Source organism: Nipponia nippon, unplaced genomic scaffold, assembly GCF_047370975.1.
Source record: "Nipponia nippon isolate SJK-2023a ecotype South Korea unplaced genomic scaffold, ASM4737097v1 scaffold_17, whole genome shotgun sequence".
Classification (NCBI taxonomy): domain Eukaryota; kingdom Metazoa; phylum Chordata; class Aves; order Pelecaniformes; family Threskiornithidae; genus Nipponia; species Nipponia nippon.
Genome location: NW_028262333.1, coordinates 1,019,964 through 1,039,083, shown reverse-complemented (window position 1 = coordinate 1,039,083; position 19,120 = coordinate 1,019,964). Strand labels below are relative to the sequence as shown.

Here is a 19,120-nt window from a genome sequence, read left to right as displayed (position 1 = left end):
ACAGGAAATTTTGTACAGCGTTTCCGACAGAAGTTCATGATGGTTTCCTCTCAATGGTAAAAAAATCTTCCCTAGGTTAAAAAAAAAAAAAAAAGTCACATAATTTAACAGCCTAAAGACAACCGACTTGTGCTTTGCAGTTGATTAAAAATATGTGCACACACTACTGCGATACGTCAACCAAGCAGCAGAGGTACAACATAAAAATACATAACACATTTTAAAAGTTACCTCATGCTCACCGCATCTTTGTACTGGCCTAGAATCCTCCATTGACTGAAGGGGCCAGGGAGGAGAAAAAAGTTAAAAAGCATGTTTTACACAGCTGGTATGTTTGATTCTAAAAGATTTTATGAAAGTTACGGGGAAAAAAGAAGTCACGTCCCTGGAAGCCCCTCGTCCTCGTTTCACTGCGTGTTGGAGCCGTGTATTTTCTGTGTCAGTACCAAATCGAGCACCGCATCCTACGTGATACGAATGTTTGTTACATGGCACACACAAACAAACCGCATACCAGAAGTTTTACCATAAAAATGAAGATATTTATTCAAGAAGTACAAATTTGATGGTACCAGCCATCTTTGAAAGCCATTACCATGAGGCAGAGAGGACACAAACCGAAGTCTCTTGCTCAGAGCATATGAAAGCAAGTGTCGTACAAATTGCCAGCCAATGCAGTCATTTCAGTCATTGCTCAAAAGCCACCTCCACTTTTTAAACATTCCCTGGACTTAAGAGAGGCACAAATAGGGTTTTTAATACAAGACCAGTTAGTTATTTTAATAAAGCCATCAGCTAAAATTTATTTTGTTTTAAATTTCCTTAAATTGTCTCCAGCCTTTGACTGGATTCAAATTTCCTAAAGAAAAAAGGGACTTGGGAACGAGCAGGTGCAGAATTTTTGGAGCTCCAGATGAACTAAAAGTTTTAAGGCAGGAGTCAGGATTTTAAGTTCTCTATTTGCCCCATGGCTCTGATCAAATGGTCTTCATCTGTAAAACATACAAATACAGAGTTCTACCAGATAAATACCCAACGAGTGGTCCTGCTTGGAGGGCAGGAACATACTTCTTCACGGAGAGTCCAGCGGACACATTTATTAAAAGTCTCGAAGCCCGCGATAAGAAGCCCACTGGTTAAAACATCGCATCTTCCGACTCTTTGACTTTTGTAGGCTCAGTGGCACGTATCTCCCTCGGAAGGGGAGCTATAGCTCCGTCTCCTACGAACAAGAGCAACACACACGCGGCTACGGAGTTAGCTAAGCGGATGAAAGATGGAAGAGGAGAGCCATTTGCAGAAAAGAGCAATCAAAAACACTTTATGAAAAGGGAAGTCTTAAAGCAGGCAGACTTGTATATACAGTCATTAACCAACACAAGTGTTTGTAGCTGCAGATAGCATAGCAGGACATTCATCTTCTTTGGGAGAATACAGAAGCACGGTTGCCGGAAAGTTTAACTCCAAGGCTTCCTAGGTCAGTTAACTTGCAAGACAGACCACCAACAAGGTTTGAAGCAGATTTTTTTCTTTTTCCAAGAAAGCTGCAGAGCGTATGAAGCTCATCCCCCCCCCCCAAAGCAAGTTTTCAAAAACGCCTTTCTCAAATACCTCCACATCCCACCCCGGGGAGCGCCAGCCGCCCAAGGGCTGCCAGCCATCAGCCAGGAGGGACTCAGGGTGACAGGGAAGCGGTGAAGGGCAAAGAGGAAAGAAGCCCCTTTTCCTAACAGAGACTACTTTCATTTCAACATAACAGGATCTGAGCAGCGCAGTGAAAAAGCCAACAAAAATCTTTTTTTTTTTTTTTTTTCTTAAAACGTAAACATTCTCTGCATAAGGTGCAGGGTCTTGGATGTATTTACAGTGACATAGAAAAGAGTTTGTAAAATATAGATCAAGAGTCAGAAATGTAGCTACCACTTATGCTTCTGAAGAAGACAGAAACGGAGAAACGTACAGCATTCAACTCCTCAACACTTACACGGCTAAAATGCTCTCAAAACTCCATGGCTAAAAGCATCCCACCGTTGTAACAAACTAAGATATTTTTAATAGTTTTTCAAAAGTTTTTACATTATTTACTAACAATGGATATATATGCAGAAACATGTCATACTACAGCACTATTTTGTCGATCGGCCCTCTGCCTCACCACGGTTATGCCCGTTGCCGTGTGTTGCCTTGTTGCTTCAATGCACCCCCTTGCCTCTCCTCCCCAGAGCAACTTAGAAACTTTCCGTCAGCGGCAAAGAGGAGCTGGGGTTTGGTTTGGTTGCTCCTGGGGTGAGGTTTTTGCTGTTGTTGTTACTACTACTTTTAGCATTGAGGGTCTATTAAAAAACCCAGCTTATTATACTGCTGACTCGCATCATTCAGTTTTCCAAAGTATTTCCCAGATTCAGAGAAGCAAAGGCTTTCAGAAAACTAAAAAAACCTTCTCGCAGCGCAGCCGCTCCACACTGTGCTTTCTGCAGAGGGCACCAAGAACTGCGATGCACGGAGAGCCAAGGCAGTCAGCGAAGCTCCGGGGAGCTGGGTGCTCAGAAGGAGCAGCCATTGCTCAGCTGTGGAAGACGACCCTGAGCACCCTTCTGCAGCGCACCGAGCACGTACCTACAGCATCTGCGGCTTTTCTGGAGCTCCCGCGCCCAGCAGACTACGTGTGTTCGTGCCTCTCTGCCTTTCGAGCTGGCCAGGAGTGTGGACTTTCACCAGGTTATTACTTCTGGGTCAGGCAGAAGCAACAATAAAGAGTATAAAAATTTGGATCACACCAAACAGACCTGTCACTAACATGGTAAAAAGTGTCATCTACTGGCATCAGTTCATAGCCAGAGCTAATCAGGAATGACACAAAGGGCTGATGGGTCTAATAAATAAAAAATTTCCCATTACTCCTCACTTGTCCGCACTTGGCATTGCAGTTCACGGCTGCAAGCGTTACAAAACCCATTGCATTACTTTGATTCTAACCAAGACCCGGCACAGTGCGTCAGCACACCAACCAGCGTGCCAAAACCCGGCCCAGGCCGTGCTGCCAGCGCGTGCGGCTCAGCGTACATCCCCGCTGCAAAGCGGGGACGCGTACACCAGCGTGCTTCCACCCTCCCTCCCCACGAGCAGCCGCGGGTGTCGGCGCCGCAGACCTGCGCTGGTCCTGTCTTCTCCCCGCGGCTGCCAGCTGAACAGCAGTTTAGGACTTCGTTAGTCCCACTTCGGCCGTGCCCACGCTGCTCTGCAGTTAAACCAGCCTTCCCTCCCTCCGGCGAGGAGCCCCGCTCCGCCGGGAACGCGCGAGCCCCACGGCGGCCGCAGCCCGCTTCCCTGCACCGGCAGTTGCACCGACGGCCATCTCGCAGGACAGGGACAAGGCACGTCAGAGACAGAAAGGACTGCGCTCCCAACGTAGACTGCAACCTCTAGTTACGTACATGGGATATGTTAAGTCACCATGCTGTATGCCTGTATGCCTTCATTACTGATTTTTTTAATTACTGATTTTATATATATATATATGTTTTTTGAAACTTAGAATTCTTTCCTAATACAAATCTTGTAAAATTTGTTTCCAGCAAGGTATGTGCTTAGCACATCTGTCATTTTATACAGAGGAGGTTGAGAAGTCTTCACTTTCACCTATAAAAGCATTTTACCACTGAATTTTTTCAGTTTTAGATGCGTGCTTAAGGGACAGGAGGGGGGGAGGCTGTTAGAGAAAAGAGTATTTTCGTGAACCAATTCTCTGTTGTACTCGAAGCCCACTCACAACATGGCCTTCAGATCATCACCTTGCTCCCCGACATAAAAGCAATTAATATAAAACGTGGCCACCTATTCCGGCGTAATAAAACTGGGCCTTTTCCAACTAAGAGGGAGGAGAGGGAAAGAAGGAGCTCTCCCAGCCCCTACACGCTGTAATCTCAAAAGCAGTACATGGTGACAATTGCCTGAATGAAAGCAGAAAAACAAACAAACAAAAATCAACACAATGTATCTGACAAAAAAAAGTAGTGTTTTAGTGGTCACAGTTACAGAACGGCCACCCTGGCTTGCTCCTCCGCACTCCATCGCGACTCCCCCCTTCCAGAAGGGCTGCAGGGAAACGACACAAAGGCCATTTCTGCAGAGACGTCAGTTATGCCTCATCAGACAGCAGTGCCTTCCTGGCACGAAACCATCCTTTGCCCAGGGAAAATCCACGAGATTTTTGAGTTGTTTATACATCAAATATTTTTTCCCCTCTGGAATGCGAAAGATCTGGCTGCCAAAACCCAGTATAGTAAATCATATTTGTCTTAAAAAAACTCCAGAATACAAAACTTTTGTTATAGATTAGTATTTATCAGCTTTGATTTCGTCTTTAAAAAGAAAAAAAAGAAAAAGGAAAACCAAGTCACTTTGGCGTTTATGAGAACAGGGAACTAATTTTCCTTTACACAGCTCTGCCACTGCACTTCAGCCATCCTGTACCAAATGGGGGCTAAAGGAGCTGTCAGAAAACCATAGGCTTAATACAACAGAAAGCCCAAAGGGACCAAAAAGAAAGCTCTATTTCTTTCGGGTAGGGTGGGAAAAGCATATAAAACGTGGATCTGTTTTCCAACCATCAATGTAAATCCTCTGCCTGCTTCCACCTGCCGGGACAGACTCGTGATGTGCAAGCGACCTCTGCTCGTGCCGGCTCTGCGCTCACGGAGCGAGGGCTCCCCTCCAGTCCGAGAAACCGAGTTCTGCAGAATTCATGAAGGAGCAAAAGTAACGAGTTTAAAATCGTCAGTGTAACCCACCAGCTTCACTAGCAGACAAGAAAGAGCTGGGACAACTTAGCTTTAGACCATTGATTCAGAGAAGGAAGACAGAAACCAATAAAAATATGCTATTCATACCCGAATAGCACATTTGACTTTGGAAGAAGTGAAATCATTTCAATGACAACTGAAAAAACAAGCAAACTAGAAATCACGTTTCAAAGGAACAGAGCATTTGATCTCAACCAAAGGCATTACCAGCCAGGGTGCAGAGCAGCCGCAGGAACAGAGAGCGTCGCCAACTGAGGGAACAAGCAATTGGATTCCTGCCCCCCCAATATGCTCTGATTCAGATATTTGAGACTACAAAAGGATTTGTCGTTTGCCAAAGGGCTCCTCTTACATTCTGAAGGGAAAGCACTGGCTGCGGAACACCACCATCGTGCTCTGGGCCGCGGGCGCGTGTCGGCGAGGATACCTCCCCTTGTCCCGGCTGGAGAGTCACCAGAGCTAGAAGACCGGCTGCCACTTCAAACGACACTTGCACAAAAAGCTGAACACCATGGGCTGTTGCCTCCTCCTTACCATCTTCCATGCTTTGTGCCCTCTAGGAACCGAGCAGGAGAAGTTGCAATCCATCGCATCTGGGTGTAACTGCGGTTAAACCTGGACCTGTGACACCGGTGCCGTTTGACAAAGGTGATGCACCTAACGCTTCCGCACAGACCAGCGCATCGCTCGCCTGAGCTAGCCTCATAAAAACTTGTTCTAATGATCTGAGTGATATACAGTAATTTGGCAGGCACGTACTCAGTGCCGGTGAGTCAGTAAACTTCAGGCTAAGTCAGTCTTGTAGCAAGTTAAGTTTACAGTACAGTACGCGAGAATATACATTGACTAAGTTATTGCCTAAGGCTCCGGCGGGCTGCGTTGCCAGCTCGGGAGCCAGCAATGGCACAGGACTGCGTTGCCATCTTGGAATGTACAATTGCTTGGTCTGAGCATCGCCAGGAGCTGCCCGCGCGGGACAGAGACCGAGCCCCCCGCCCAGCCCCGCTGCCCGGGGCCGGCTGCGCTCGGCGGTGCCTGGGCAGAGCACGCCAGCCAGGTCAAACCAGAAAGGCTCCCCGTGAACACGCAGCGCGGGACCTACCCAGAGCGGCTGCGATTCCTGCAGGAACTGTATGTGGTGCTGATATGAAATTTTCTAAATTGATTAATTTTGTTTTTTTTTTAAAATAAAAGTGCTCTCTGTTGCTCTGGCTCTATGGATCACGGCACCACCTACAGTTTTCAGAATCACCACATTTTTGTATTAAGTGAACTACAATCTCTTCCCTCCTTCCTTGTACCTCTTCCCTTTTCCCTTCCCGTTCCCGCTCCTTCCTTTGCCCTTGCCCTGTGCTGCTCGCTGTTGTGTTAAATACGAGATCAGGCAAACCCCAAAGGCCAGTTTACATTTTTATGTTTTGTTTTTGCAGATCTCCATCACAGATGGAATTTTTGCTGGTCATTTCTTGGAACCAATCCATTAGCAGGACAAACCGAAAGAAGAGAGGGCAGTGAAAACAAACCCCATGACAGAAACGGAGGAAAGAAGAATCAATAAACAAGCAGAAATCAGTTTTCCACCGGGGTGGGATTTGCTAAGGGCTGGCTCACGATGACTTGCACCACGTAGTCCTTTGGGATTTTCAGCTCCTCCAGTTTCATTTTGTCTGCCAGCGGCCTGCCCGAGAAGAACCAGCGCTGGCTGCCCGGCTCCACTCCCTCCACCGCATGCAGCCGCCTCTTCATGTGGTACACCGTGTCCATGCTCCGGACCATGAGTTTGAGGTCTTTGCCTGTGGACAGGCGCAAACGAAGCTGGCATTCGTGCCCTGAATTGGGTGGGGGATCTGGAATATCCAGAGTCTCCAGGTCGCCCTTCTCCTCTATCATGTTGATAGGTGGGGCGAGGCAGTAGACGGGAAGCTGGTACCGGTTGCCCAGTTCATCGTAACACTCTGTAAGAGCACCTTTGGGAGATAAGAGGGGAGAAAAATGAATATGAATGCATTTCACATTTAACATTGAAGCGGTCACGCTCAGAAGTGCTGACCCTGCTGTTAAACCATGTGAACAATGAGGTCTGAATTCAGGCTTTAAAGGATTGATACAAAAAAATCTGAAGTTTTCATTAAAAATTGCTACTTGGATGAATTACACGATCCCGAACCTGAGCTCTGAAAAGGCAAAATGGCAAAGACCAAAGGCAAAAGACCACTATGAAAGAAAGATTTTGTAACTTCTCAAACATTCAAAAATTGCTAAATAGTTTCATATAGGACTCATGTTTTAGCGAGCAGTGCCAGAACAAACACGACCACCCACGTCGGACAACCCTGCGGCTCCGTACGGAGCGCGGTGTCACCGCCAGAGCAACGATACCCAGCACGTACTCAACACTCGCACAGTGCCTGTCCCTCCCGTATTCAAAGCCCTGACGTGTCAGGAGGGATTTTTATTTCCCCAGACTCTTGAGAGGCTCCTCGGGATAATGTGGGTGTTCGTGTAGAAGACGCCCGGGCAGCGGTGTGCTGCCTTGCGTACGGCATTCCTTCTTACCAAGATGCTACAACGCACACAGAACAGGCTCAGGAGTTATAACGCTGAACTAACGAACACAAGCTGACCTTTTCACAGGATGAGACACACTTTATAAAGCTATTTCAAGAACTACCCTGGAAAAACAGCAGCACGCTTTTCGTAACATTTTAAGAGTTAAAGAGAAGGCCGAAAGCGGAGCGCTGCTGCATACAGCGCACGTCACCTCTTGCACCGAGCCGGGAAAACCGAGATGCAGAGAAGCTGCATCCTACAGCACAGCAATCCCTTCCCACTGGGGTTAAACCCCCCGACATTCACACTCCGAGCAAACGCTTCTCCCCTCTTTTGAATTTACCTGCTATAACAAATTTCCACATTTTTGCCCCTAGAGGGGGCACATTCACTTGCAAGATAACCCATCCTTTTGTAGTTGGAAACGTTTGAAGAAGAGCCAAGTCCTTGAGCTACAGAGTATTTAAAAAACTCTTTGACTCGGCAGTTCTGCACACAACAACCGACTGCTCCTTCGCAGAAACTAAAGGTGGTTTTTTTAGTTGGAGGCTTTTTTCATGCTGACAGTGAGTTGTCTTAAACTTTGCTGTTTGATCAGCAAAATTACTGCAATATAAAATTATAACTTGGGGACGTACTGTGTCACTCAGCCCACTGCGACAGCAGCATCTTCTGCTGGAAGTCCTTCCTTTAGCCAGAAGCCCACCTCTTTTAAGGCCAATTTGTGTTGATGAAAACACACAGAGGAAATCTTTGGCTAAAAGATCAATGGTTTAGATGCAGCCGCTTTTGGAGGCTTTTCTGTTTGTACAGGTAACACCAAGGCTGCTGTGCCCTGAGATTTATTGAGAAAACAAAACAAAAAAAAAGGAAATCCAGGAAAATATCATTATACCACGCATTACACTCTTGTATCATTTATGAATCTCAGAGCAAACCAGCTTTTATCAAAACTGTATCGGATCCATACCTTTCACGGTACGTTGTGGTTTACGGACCAAGGCCTGAAGTTCCTGCACGTCAGGTTTGCTTTCCAGTGTTCGTTTCGCCCTGTACGCCTCATCTACTCAGTAAATGCCACAGCACTAAATGCTGGATCACAGCTCACAGAAACAAATAGAGGTAGTTTGCTGCTAAAAAGCAGAAAAATCCAAACTTCAACAGCCTTTAAATTTAGCCAGAGCAGCCAAACTTCTCTCTCTCTTCAAAGGCTCCTATTTTAGAATAGCGTATCAAAGAGTTAATTTTAAATACAACGGGTTAAGCTTCCTAAGGAACTACTTCATCATTTATATCCTTGCCCGGCTGAACTAACATCAAGGTCAAAGCATAGGCTATAAACACCGGATTGCTTAATCATGATCAGATAAGCAATATTAAAAAAATCCTCTGAAACAGCAGCTAACTTGGAGGTCTGTCTTTAAAAAAAAAAGAAAAAGAAAAAAAAAAAGACACAGCAGAGGAAACCTCTTGCCAATAAAAACTGCACAGTCCCATCCCAGGCTGAGAAACTGTTTATAGCAAGTTGTTAATATAAGAATAGGTTACCATCAACCTCACCGGTAATCCCGCTCTTCCACTCGCACTGGTAAACGCATCCCTAAGACTCTCAAGTCCTATTAGGTACCACTCCATGACTTTCGAGACTGGACATATTGATTAAAGCACAGAAGAGGACTATTGCGAGCAGAAGAGACTTTACGACGGCACCACCTCCCTACCGGCACGCGCGGCTGCTGGAGGAGCTCCAGGGCGGAGATGAGGAGGTGATGGTCCTCGCCTCCGGAGAGGCTGCGCAGGCAGCCCGCCCCTCTTCAGCCGGCTCATTCCCACCGGGCTTTACGAGGCTTTCGGTCAAGTGGTCTTGGAGAGGGTCAGGCTCTGCTACAACCTTCAAGATGTCGTAAATGGCAACAAACTCAAAGGCAGAGCGTGAAGGGGCGTCACGTTGGTTGGAGTTCAAAAGCGAAATGATGGCTGAATACGTTAACCAAAGTCACGGTGAGTTTGGAGCTATTTTAAGCCACACAGAAAAACACAGGTTATCGGAGAGGAAGAGAGAAAGTGCTTGAATTACCACAGCCGCCACGGCAGGGCCTATCTCACCAGCCAGATGGCGGCTCTTCACTGGGGCACTGGCTGCGGCGTCCCTTACGCCGCGCAAAGCACGCAGGAAATTAAACATCCGAACTACAAAACCCTTCGTAATTTTGCTGTTGTAACTGAAAACCATGTTTCTGAGCCTTCCTGCAAGATACATCAGCTTGGGCCACAAAAGTTATTCAGCAGGAAGGGGCACTAAAAGAATGCCAAGCTTTTATGAGAAAACACAGAAGAAAAAAGAAAAACAATTTATTTTTTTAGGTTTCCCCGTTACCTAGGCAACGAGGGTCCTCACCAGCCAGTTACGGCGTAGGAAGGATGCAGCCTCCCGTAAACCGGAGAAGGAGAAAGCAAGGCAAACAGAGGTTTCGCAGTTCAGGCAGGCAGCCCCACGCCCTCCCCTGCCAGCACCGCAGCCCACGCGCGGGCAGGGTGCTCGGAGCCGCGCGAGGACGGCTGTCCCGCAGCCCCGCTCGGACAGGCTCCCCCGTCCCTGCCTCCCCTTCCTTCCCCAGACGCTGCAGCTGGATGCGGCATCAGGCAACCAGAGCAGGTTCAGATGCCAAAGCCTGGAGGGTGAGTCAGTACTTTGACTTTTCACTGCTGGATCGTACAAAGAAACCACGTAAAAGGGGCAGATCTCAGGAAGAAAGCAGCAGAGAGGACGGGGGACAGGCCTGCAGGTCTAGGTGGAGGATTCTGTACTGGACATGAAAGACCAAGATGTTATAAAAAGATCTTAAAACAATACTGAGAAGAGGACAAATTACGCTTATCAATACTTCATATACTTGAGTATTCTTTGTATATTTAAATACTCCTCTAGGTGTTGACATGACTTTAATAAACTTGGACACAAAACATCCTGGTAGCAACATGAAGAACTGCCTTTGAGGAGCGCCAATGACGGAACCAATAACCAACCCACCCACCCAACCCACCCACCCACGCCTTAATCCTCTCCAACTTTCTGTCATTCAGAATTAAGGTGCCATGGCTCATGATCTAAGGAGTGCTTTGAGGATCTCACAGTTAAGGGCTTACACTGTCCAGCAAGCTCTAGAGTCATTCAGTATCGATGCTGCAACACGGTTATGGAGTTAACTTTATAGGCTTGATTCAAGTCAGACAGAACAGCAGAGACACAATGCTAGAACCACAGTGGATGGGATTATTTTAGTATTTCAAAAGTAATATCGACTTGGAGACTGGGGAAATTCTGGAAGGAGCTGCGAGGCAGAGCTTTGTGTTGGTTGTTATCCAGGTAGGAGACAGCTTGAGAGCTTCGGGCGGAAAAATAAGCAGATGTGATCATCAAGCATGCAGAATAGGAACATTTGGAAATTAATTGCCCTGCAGGCCATAAAACTTTGTTTTACTGAGATTATTAGGATGGAGGTATTTCTCTGGATCGGTAAGGGAAAACACTGAAAAAGGCCTGGTTGAGATACTGGTTCCACCCCTAAGCAGTTCAGAGTTTGGACTGACTTGTCCTTCTGCACATGAAAGGACTAGCAATTTAAGAGACCTAAACGACACAAAGGTAAACTTTTGCAGAAGTTATTGAAATCAGGCATATATGACCACACTCACCCAAAACCATAAAACGTTTTCATGCATTTTAACAGCATTTTGGCATTTCTTTAAAGCTGCGTACCATTCTCTTCAGAAAAAGCAGCAAATTTCTTGTTTTCTGTTCATGATGTGCCTTCTATTTCTTTAAGATTCTGAGCAGTTTTGAGGAAGATTGCTCAGAAATGCCCAGAACTTAAAAACTGAGCAGATTTCCATCTCTTCTTCCCTTCCCCCAGACAGACTTGCTGCAGGAACAAAAATTAAGACGACACAAACCAAAATCTAGCATTGCAATGAGACTAGCTAATTTAAGGAGCTTAAGTGTCTGTGTATAACACATTTGCCCAAGGAACAGCTGGTTCATTTGTTTTTCTTACTGAAAAGCTCCATTCCAAACCCAAGCTGAGCCTGGATTGCTGAATAAATTGGCAATAGTAGAGCTTTCACCTGTAGACTATTAGTTTGAATCCAATATAGGTCAGTAATGCCTGAAACTCATTACGAGCATCAGAAAACAAGTGGGTCTTCTTCTGGGTCCTGCAGTACAACGATTCCTAGAGAGCAATGACTGAGGCAGAAAAGCTGAACTCTCTCCATCTTTATTAGTCGCCGATCCAGGTCACTGCTGGGAAACACAGGATCTTATAAGAAAAAAAACGTGTACTGACGTCAACGGCATGCGAGGGTGGTGAAGGGTGACTTCGCTCAGCACACGAACAGGATGGAGACAAACAAGTGAAAACATGCCGTGCTTTGTTCCAGTTCACCTACAACCATCACAAACTGGGAGGAGTTAAACGACAAAAGCTCTTTCACATTAAACCCCATATAACTTACTAACGACTGAAACAGCCTAATGCTGCAGTTAACAACTGCAGCTCTCCCATCTTCTGGAGGGCAACGCGTGGGAACGTTCGTGCAAGCCTGTGCCTTGCACCACAGACGGAGAACAATAAACCAGCTATAATCATTAATGGTACGGACGAAGCACTTGATAATAAACCACACATATAAGCCCCCTTCCATGCTTCTTCCACATTAAACTTCCATGGGCAATGCAAATTTAAGCTACCATAAAGCTACCGTACAAAGCCTTTATAAAGGTACAAGCTTGTCTCCTAAGCCACAGCACAACTGCCTACACAACACAGCTCTGCTCTCATCTTCAGCCGCCCTTTATAATAAAGAATTTACTCCAGCTCCTTAAAGAATAGGTTTTGTCGATAATAAGTATTAAGCATTTAATAACTCTCATTTCAAATTAACTGAAAAACAGCTCTTCCATTACGGCAACATTATCGGTCTGGCTCAATTCCACAAGGGAGAACGACTCCCAGCGCCAGCAGGAGATCCCAGTGCTCCAGGAGCTGCTTGGCGAGCGGGGACCAGCTCATTCCCGCTTGCGGCAACTGGCACAAGACAGACTGGAATTGTGCTTAGTGCATTACAATAAGGGAAAGGAGGAGAAAATTAAGACACTCTGCTACTGCCTTTGTAATCCTCCCACCTCGTTCCTTGGCGGTAGAACTAGCTTGTAGCCGGTCCACTGAATCAGCTATTGCACTGCTCACGCTCATCTCCATCCTTGGATGTACTTCAGAAAACCCGGGTCACCCGGGCTCCAAGACTGCTGATAAAATAATGTACATTCAGCTGTCTGGAAAGGCTCTGCAAGGCAATAACCTGAGACACACCGACCTGCAGCAGAGGGTTGGACCAGCCAGCCTCTCGAGGTCCCTTCCAACCTGAATGATCCTCACCAGCTGCTTTTGCTGTAATAATACTTTGAAGAGCAGATCTCAGAGTATCCAGCCAAAGATCCTCCCCGTGTATCTAAGTCACTCTGCTTCAAACTAAGCACACCTTACCGTAGTGCAGGGCAGGTTTGTGAACCAAGCTGGCAATCTCATGAGTAAACCATTCTTAAAACCAGTTTTGCAACTCACGCCTGCACGCCGGCACAGGGGAGGAAAACCCAAACAGCTATCACCGAATCAGCGGCACCCGGAACCTCCCGAAACCAGAGGGCAGCAGCACTGCAGAGAGCAAAGCTTGCACTCCGAGATGGCGTTGCCTGAACGCCCACCTGCCACAGAAACCGAGATGCACCCGAACAGCAAAGCGAGACGAGGGGTTTGTGCGGCTCCTTCGGCACTAATCTGCTGGCTTAGAGGGACGTGCCATCATCACCCAGTCTGAGGTATGTCTTGTCCGTGTCTCGTAACTGAAAGCCAATCTGCCTGCATGCCACTGCTACCTATGCTTGTCAGAAACCTTTTGTTTTGGGTTGGAATTTGGGGAGGGGGAGGAGGGGGTGTTTATTTTGGGAAAAGGCTGCTGCAGTTACGCAAGGTGCATCCCTGGGCACGCTGATCCTCTCCCTTCATCATAGCAGAGCGCCAGCATCAGTTAATTCATTAGCACTAATTAACTAGGCTGAAGGTGAAAGATAATTAAGATTAACACAGTCTTCTGAAAGACAAGTTTCTGCACTAGGTAAGCGAGCCACTTTTCAAATTTTAGCGGCAGTTAGTAGGGGTGCACCCCTTCCTCTCCCCGCGGTGCTGGCGGGGGAGAGCAGGGCAGGGAGAGGAGCGGGATTAGCTGCCACGGGAGGAGGGACGGGCAGGGGCAGAGAACGATTTGGGAAGAATGCTTGTGGGAAAGGGGGCTCAGGGCCCTGAACCAACTCCCTCAAAATCCCTCTTAAGAATCCTCACTAATGCCAACAGCAGTAGTGGCGAGCCTGCCAGAAGACCTGGGATCTGCGGCCCCACCGCGCTCGTCTGCCAAAGAGGGGAAGCCAGAGGAGAGGGGACCTACGCCAGAAAGCTCAAAACTTGACAGTGGTGCAACTTACAGAACAGAGCTAATTCTTCCTTAACACAGTTTTACTAGAGCACAAATACCCACAGTCTGTGCAGTTCATCGGCTTTTCTCCTGCTCTGGTTGTGGCAGACACCCATCGGGCTGGCACACGCCTGTAATCCACAGCGCGGCCAAGGACTGCCCGTTACTGGACCAGGATACGAGTAACAACTATGAACTGAACGATGCAAGAAGACGGTGAATTTTAACCACAACCATGGGTTCAGAGGCTGGTTAACCAGTCACCCCGTCACGGCATCCTTTACGCCAAGTTTCCCCTTCCCTTTCCTTGCAGGCTTTTGCCACGACACGAACTCTAGAATAGACCAATTCATTGTCAAGTCGTTCGTTATCCAAACGAGGTCTGACAGAGAAAGTCAATTATGTATTAATGCTCAGTAGTTGTCGCGTTAGCAATACCATATGTACTGCCACTTCTATATCACTCTGTAAAACTTGGATCTAATATCGCAAGAAGGTAACAGCTTCCAAGAAACATTACATCAGGGTTCAAAGACGACAAGTCTTTTTACTAATGAAGTATTCATGTACTATTCTGCTTTGCATGTCATTAAAATAGATGCCTGTCTAGACAGGCTTCTTAGATAAAAAATTAAAAAAAAAAAAATCTGGTTAGTAAAAGAGCTTCTCTGTATACCCTCTTCATTTACATTTGCTGCTCTCCATTATCCATCTTCTTAAAAGGGGTGGGGGGATTTGGAGAAAAAAAGAAAGCACAGTATCACAGCCACCTGAGCCTGCGTCATACCCCTCCACAGACAGCTAACTTGGCGATGTTTAAAGTGACCAAGTTCTCTGTTCAGTGCGAGGATGCACAGAAGCTGAACTCAGATTTACAGAAGTTGTCACTGCCTTTGTTACCACTGAATTTTTAACGAGGCTGTCGTTCCCGTAAACCCGGCGTGAATACCTAGCACTCAGCATCCCAAACCCTATGACTAACATGGTTAAAATGGAAAACCAAATGGGAGATTAATAATAGCATTTATAAAACTGATAGAGATTTTCCTTTTTCTTGCCAACCACAAAGACTTAAGCAGGTTTTGCTTTCTTTGGAGGTCTACAAAGCTTTTCCTCTGCTCTCCTAAAACAGACTTGTGAAAGTCTCCTTCTTATGCCGAAGTCCTGGATGTTTGACTACGACATTGCAGACCGGCCACCAGAAAACAGAGCATTACTGGTTCTCGAGGTACAAGCGCTTTATTCTTTCACAAAACGGGAGATGAGAAGATGCCATTTGGACTGCACAAGTTCTGTTAATCCTAAACTAGGCCCCTACATTTATGAAGACTCCATCATCCTATGAACAGCAGCATGCTTTGTAAGCACTGCTTTCGGTGTGCAAAGAAAAAAGTCTTTGTCCATTACAGTAGGACTTTTTACCTAATAACCATATGCAAAACATAACTATTCCGTCTCACTGTCCCAATGACGAACTACTTTGCTATTTCCAGCTACTTCTGGGAGACAAAGTAACTGCTATGCTATTTGCATTTTACTTTAAGAGGATTTTCCTTCAGCTAAGATCAGCAGGACGCTAGTGATCAACACCGTGGACCACTACTTCATCCAACAAAGACGCCGGAGCCTGCTGCACTCCTTCCCATGCAGGAGAAGGCGCAAAGCTGCGTCGGCTCTGGAAGCCAGCAGTACCACCTCGGAGATCTCCTTTCCGCACAGAGGGCAGCGCCCAGGGAGCTCTCGCTGGCTTACCCTGCAATCTGCAATGAGGAACACATTTTAAACACTTCATATTTCTTTTTCTCATTTTACTAGCAGACAGCAAGGCAGATGAAGCAGATACCCAGTTTCACCGCTATAAGTGGCCAATGATGGAGTAGATGTCCACTCCTGTGAAGTATCCAATAAACTAGACACCATGGCCTGACCACTATCAGATACCAGAGGAGTATTATTCACTTAAGATGGACATACTCCTGTCTGGAAGATCTGCAACACGCAGATCAACAAGCAGTCTGCACCTTCTTATAAGAAGAATTTGAGATGTTCTTTCGTCCTGAGTCCAGATTTATTTTGAGCATTTAATGGCCACCACATAGAGTCAGTCTTGCGTTTTTTTTTTTCTTTTTCCTTAAAGAAGTTAGCTGCACTTTCCTGGTCATACATTAATGGTTAAAAAAAAAAAAAAAAAAAAGAAAGCAGTTCTGAAAACAGTGTTGTACAGCCGTCCCCACCGCAGCAGAAAAGGCAAATTGAGACCAACGACAGGAAACAGACGGGCATATGCTACGGGGAAGAGACTTGAGAAGAGTCCAAGCAATTATGTTGACGAAGCTCCTCAAAATACCTTGCAAAATAACAAGAGCAGAAGTTAAAAATATTGAAGGGAAACAACTGTAGGATATAGCCATAAGTGGGTTTTTATTTGAAGGGTTGATAGTTTCTAACCTGCACTTAGATATATAAATATTTCAGCCAGCCACAACTGCTTTACATCCTGATGATTTGATTCAACGCTCCATTTGAAGAAAACACGGAAATCCAGCGTTCCTCAGAAGGGATGTTGCGTATCTATTTTAAAAATATTAATCACGGGAGAAATGATGGAAAGCATCATCTTAATTGTAGCTCCATACTGAAGAGGCTTTTGAGAAAACAGACTCTGTTTCAAGGTTAGGAGGAGTCTGGTGAAGCACAACAGCGTGACGCGTCCTTCACTCGCACCAACACGCGGCACCCGGGCCGGCGGAGCGAGCTTGCACCATTCCTGCGGGAAACACCGACACACGAGAGCGCAGCTGCAGAATCACACACGTCCCGGTGCCGCAAGCACTGATGAAGGCTACGGTAAGGAAAATAAAGCAATTCCCGAAGAGGGATGGGTCTCCTCACCGTCTTCCACAGTGGCCCTTTGCTTTAAAGCAGCACAAGGGGCATTTTACATTGTGAATCCATGTGCTTACTCCTCAGCGTCTGGGTACTGGCCCAAGCAGTCAGCTTTAAGCGAAGAGGAGGAAAGAGTAAGAGATCCCACACAAGCATCTGGAACTTTGAAGAGGACAGAAAACAAAATAACAGAAAGGGGTGCGCCATTAGAATAAAAGCACCTCCAGTAGTGATACGCTAAGCCAATTCCAACGTTTATCTTTAATTGCCTCATTAATTAGCTACTGTCATTTCCCCTCATTCTCTACTCGGAAATCTCTGTGCTCAGCTTTCCACCACATGCTATGCACAGCGGTGGCAATGCAGAAAGAACACGAATATTGGCCAAACATTAGCCTGGCTGTTATTTGCTTCCTTGAGAACAAGAGAAACACCAACCCTGTGGAGCACCGCCTGGTAGGCGCTGCAGATGCAGCCCTCTCACACGGGATTCGCCAATTACGAGAGAATTTATTGGCATTTCTCTAGTTTTCAGACAGAGGATCTCTTGAACAGCTCACTTTTACAAGAAGCATTTCTCTAATGAAACAGAATACCATACAAACACACGGTTTTAATTCAGCCACAGGCTGCATGGTGACAGCCTCGCGATGGATGATACGCCAAGCGTCTCCCCGTCTCGCTCCTAACCCCGTCCCAGCGGAGCACAGTCCGCCCGGGGCGCAGGGGCTAACCCCAGTGCTCTTCAGAAACCTGGAGTCGCACCCAGCCCACAAGTCTCCGGCAGAGGGGATGGAAATGAGTAACCCGCTGGATGGTGCTGTTAAGAATCACTTTATTAAGTGGCAGATGAGGGTTCCTCTGCAGCGCACTCCATTTTAAAAATCACTGCTGGTTTACATCCTTCTAAAACGCAGGCAAGCCCCTGGTTGTGGAAGTAAAGGCCCTTCATAGATGGTCCCTTCCCACCACTGCTGAGGCTGTGGATGCACAGACGTTTTCTGAGCAGCAAAACCATCCCAGCGCGTTCCTGCTGTTGCAACACCCATCGAGTCGCCCTGCTATAGGTGCTTGCGGCTGTCTTATAAACTGGACGGGGGACTGATGAATGTCAAAAGCAACCCAACGTTGTGGCAAAGGACATTTTAAACCCAAAGATGTACACTGACCCTGCTCGGCATCCTGCGGCCCCAGAGACGTGCAGGGGGACCAAGGAGGTTGCGTAAAGGGAAGCGGGCAACCTGCTCAGTCTTCCTCCGCAGCTTAAAGTGTTCAGGGTCCACAGCCCTGGTCAGTACTGGAAACCTAGCTCTACTTTACCACTGCTCTCAAACTGAGAATACATATTCTGCTTTCTTCCATGCTGCCTCTCACACCTGAAAGAAATGCCGAACGCACCCGCACACCCCACCGAAGTCATCAGCTCTCGGTGCCTCCCCCGCCAGGACGCACGCTCTCCCCAAAGTGCCAACAGCTCGAGGAAGGGGACTTGGCAAAGCAGCAGCCCCATCCTGCCGTCCAGCATCGCCTCCCTGCTCCCTCGCGTCCCTCCTCTCACTCAAGCGAAAACAATCCAAGGAATTCTATCAAATGAAAGAAACCAGCAACAGCTAGCTCTGCTATTTAGGAAAGCAATCTTTTACACCACTTCACATAAAAACAAGGGTTCCTCTTCCTCGGTTTATTTTGTGCTTTATAGGCACCCTTCACAGTAACACTGCTTTGCGTGGGTCCTTTCAGAGTAAAAACCAAGGCGAAGACAGGAGAAAGCACCACGGAAGAGCAACAACAACGGGCTGGCAGACTCCAGGCCAACGCAGCGCGGGGTTATTCGCATTAACTCCCTGCCCCTCGCCCCCGAAGGCTTTCAAAAGGGAAATGGGGGAAGTACTCGAGCGTAAGCATTCACAACTCCACTTAAAGACAAAAATCCAATCAAAGGTTTCTCCAAAGCTTTCAACTCCCAGCTCTGAAGCGGTTACTATGAAGGAAGGTGTTTCTACTGCACTAGAGTCTATAAACTAATGCTGCAAACGTGTCCTTTTTCAGTGTGAAGGTAAACAAATGGATTGCTTTAAGCACCCAGGAACTGAAATAACATGCTGTATTTTCAGCCGGGAAGAGCTGTTTTCTCACTCATATTTATAAATTGAATATCTCCTCCTTGAAGTTCCAGTTTAAAAAGAAAAATGCCGCTGAAGCTGCCAATTGTGCAACAGTCGTGTGACGAGGCTTTACAGACTCGACAGCGCTGTTAAACCAAACGACAACAGAAACTGGGAGAAGAGAATGTGAAACAAGGCTCCAGGAAAGGTTTAAACATGGTGCAGTTTGCATCTACATTTTGAATCCTC

At 46.7% G+C, this 19,120-nt stretch overlaps 1 protein-coding gene across 1 annotated transcript in view; it reads right to left on the bottom strand.

The window, feature by feature from the left end:
• Positions 1–526: 526 nt before the first annotated feature.
• The window catches only part of UBTD2 (ubiquitin domain containing 2), a 56,544-nt gene continuing 37,950 nt past the window's right edge, over positions 527–19,120 (bottom strand). The window contains exon 3 of the mRNA XM_087754102.1: positions 527–6,769. Coding sequence (XP_087610228.1) covers positions 6,372–6,769 — 398 coding nt within the window. The 3' untranslated portion in view covers positions 527–6,371. The remainder of the gene's footprint in view (positions 6,770–19,120) is intronic.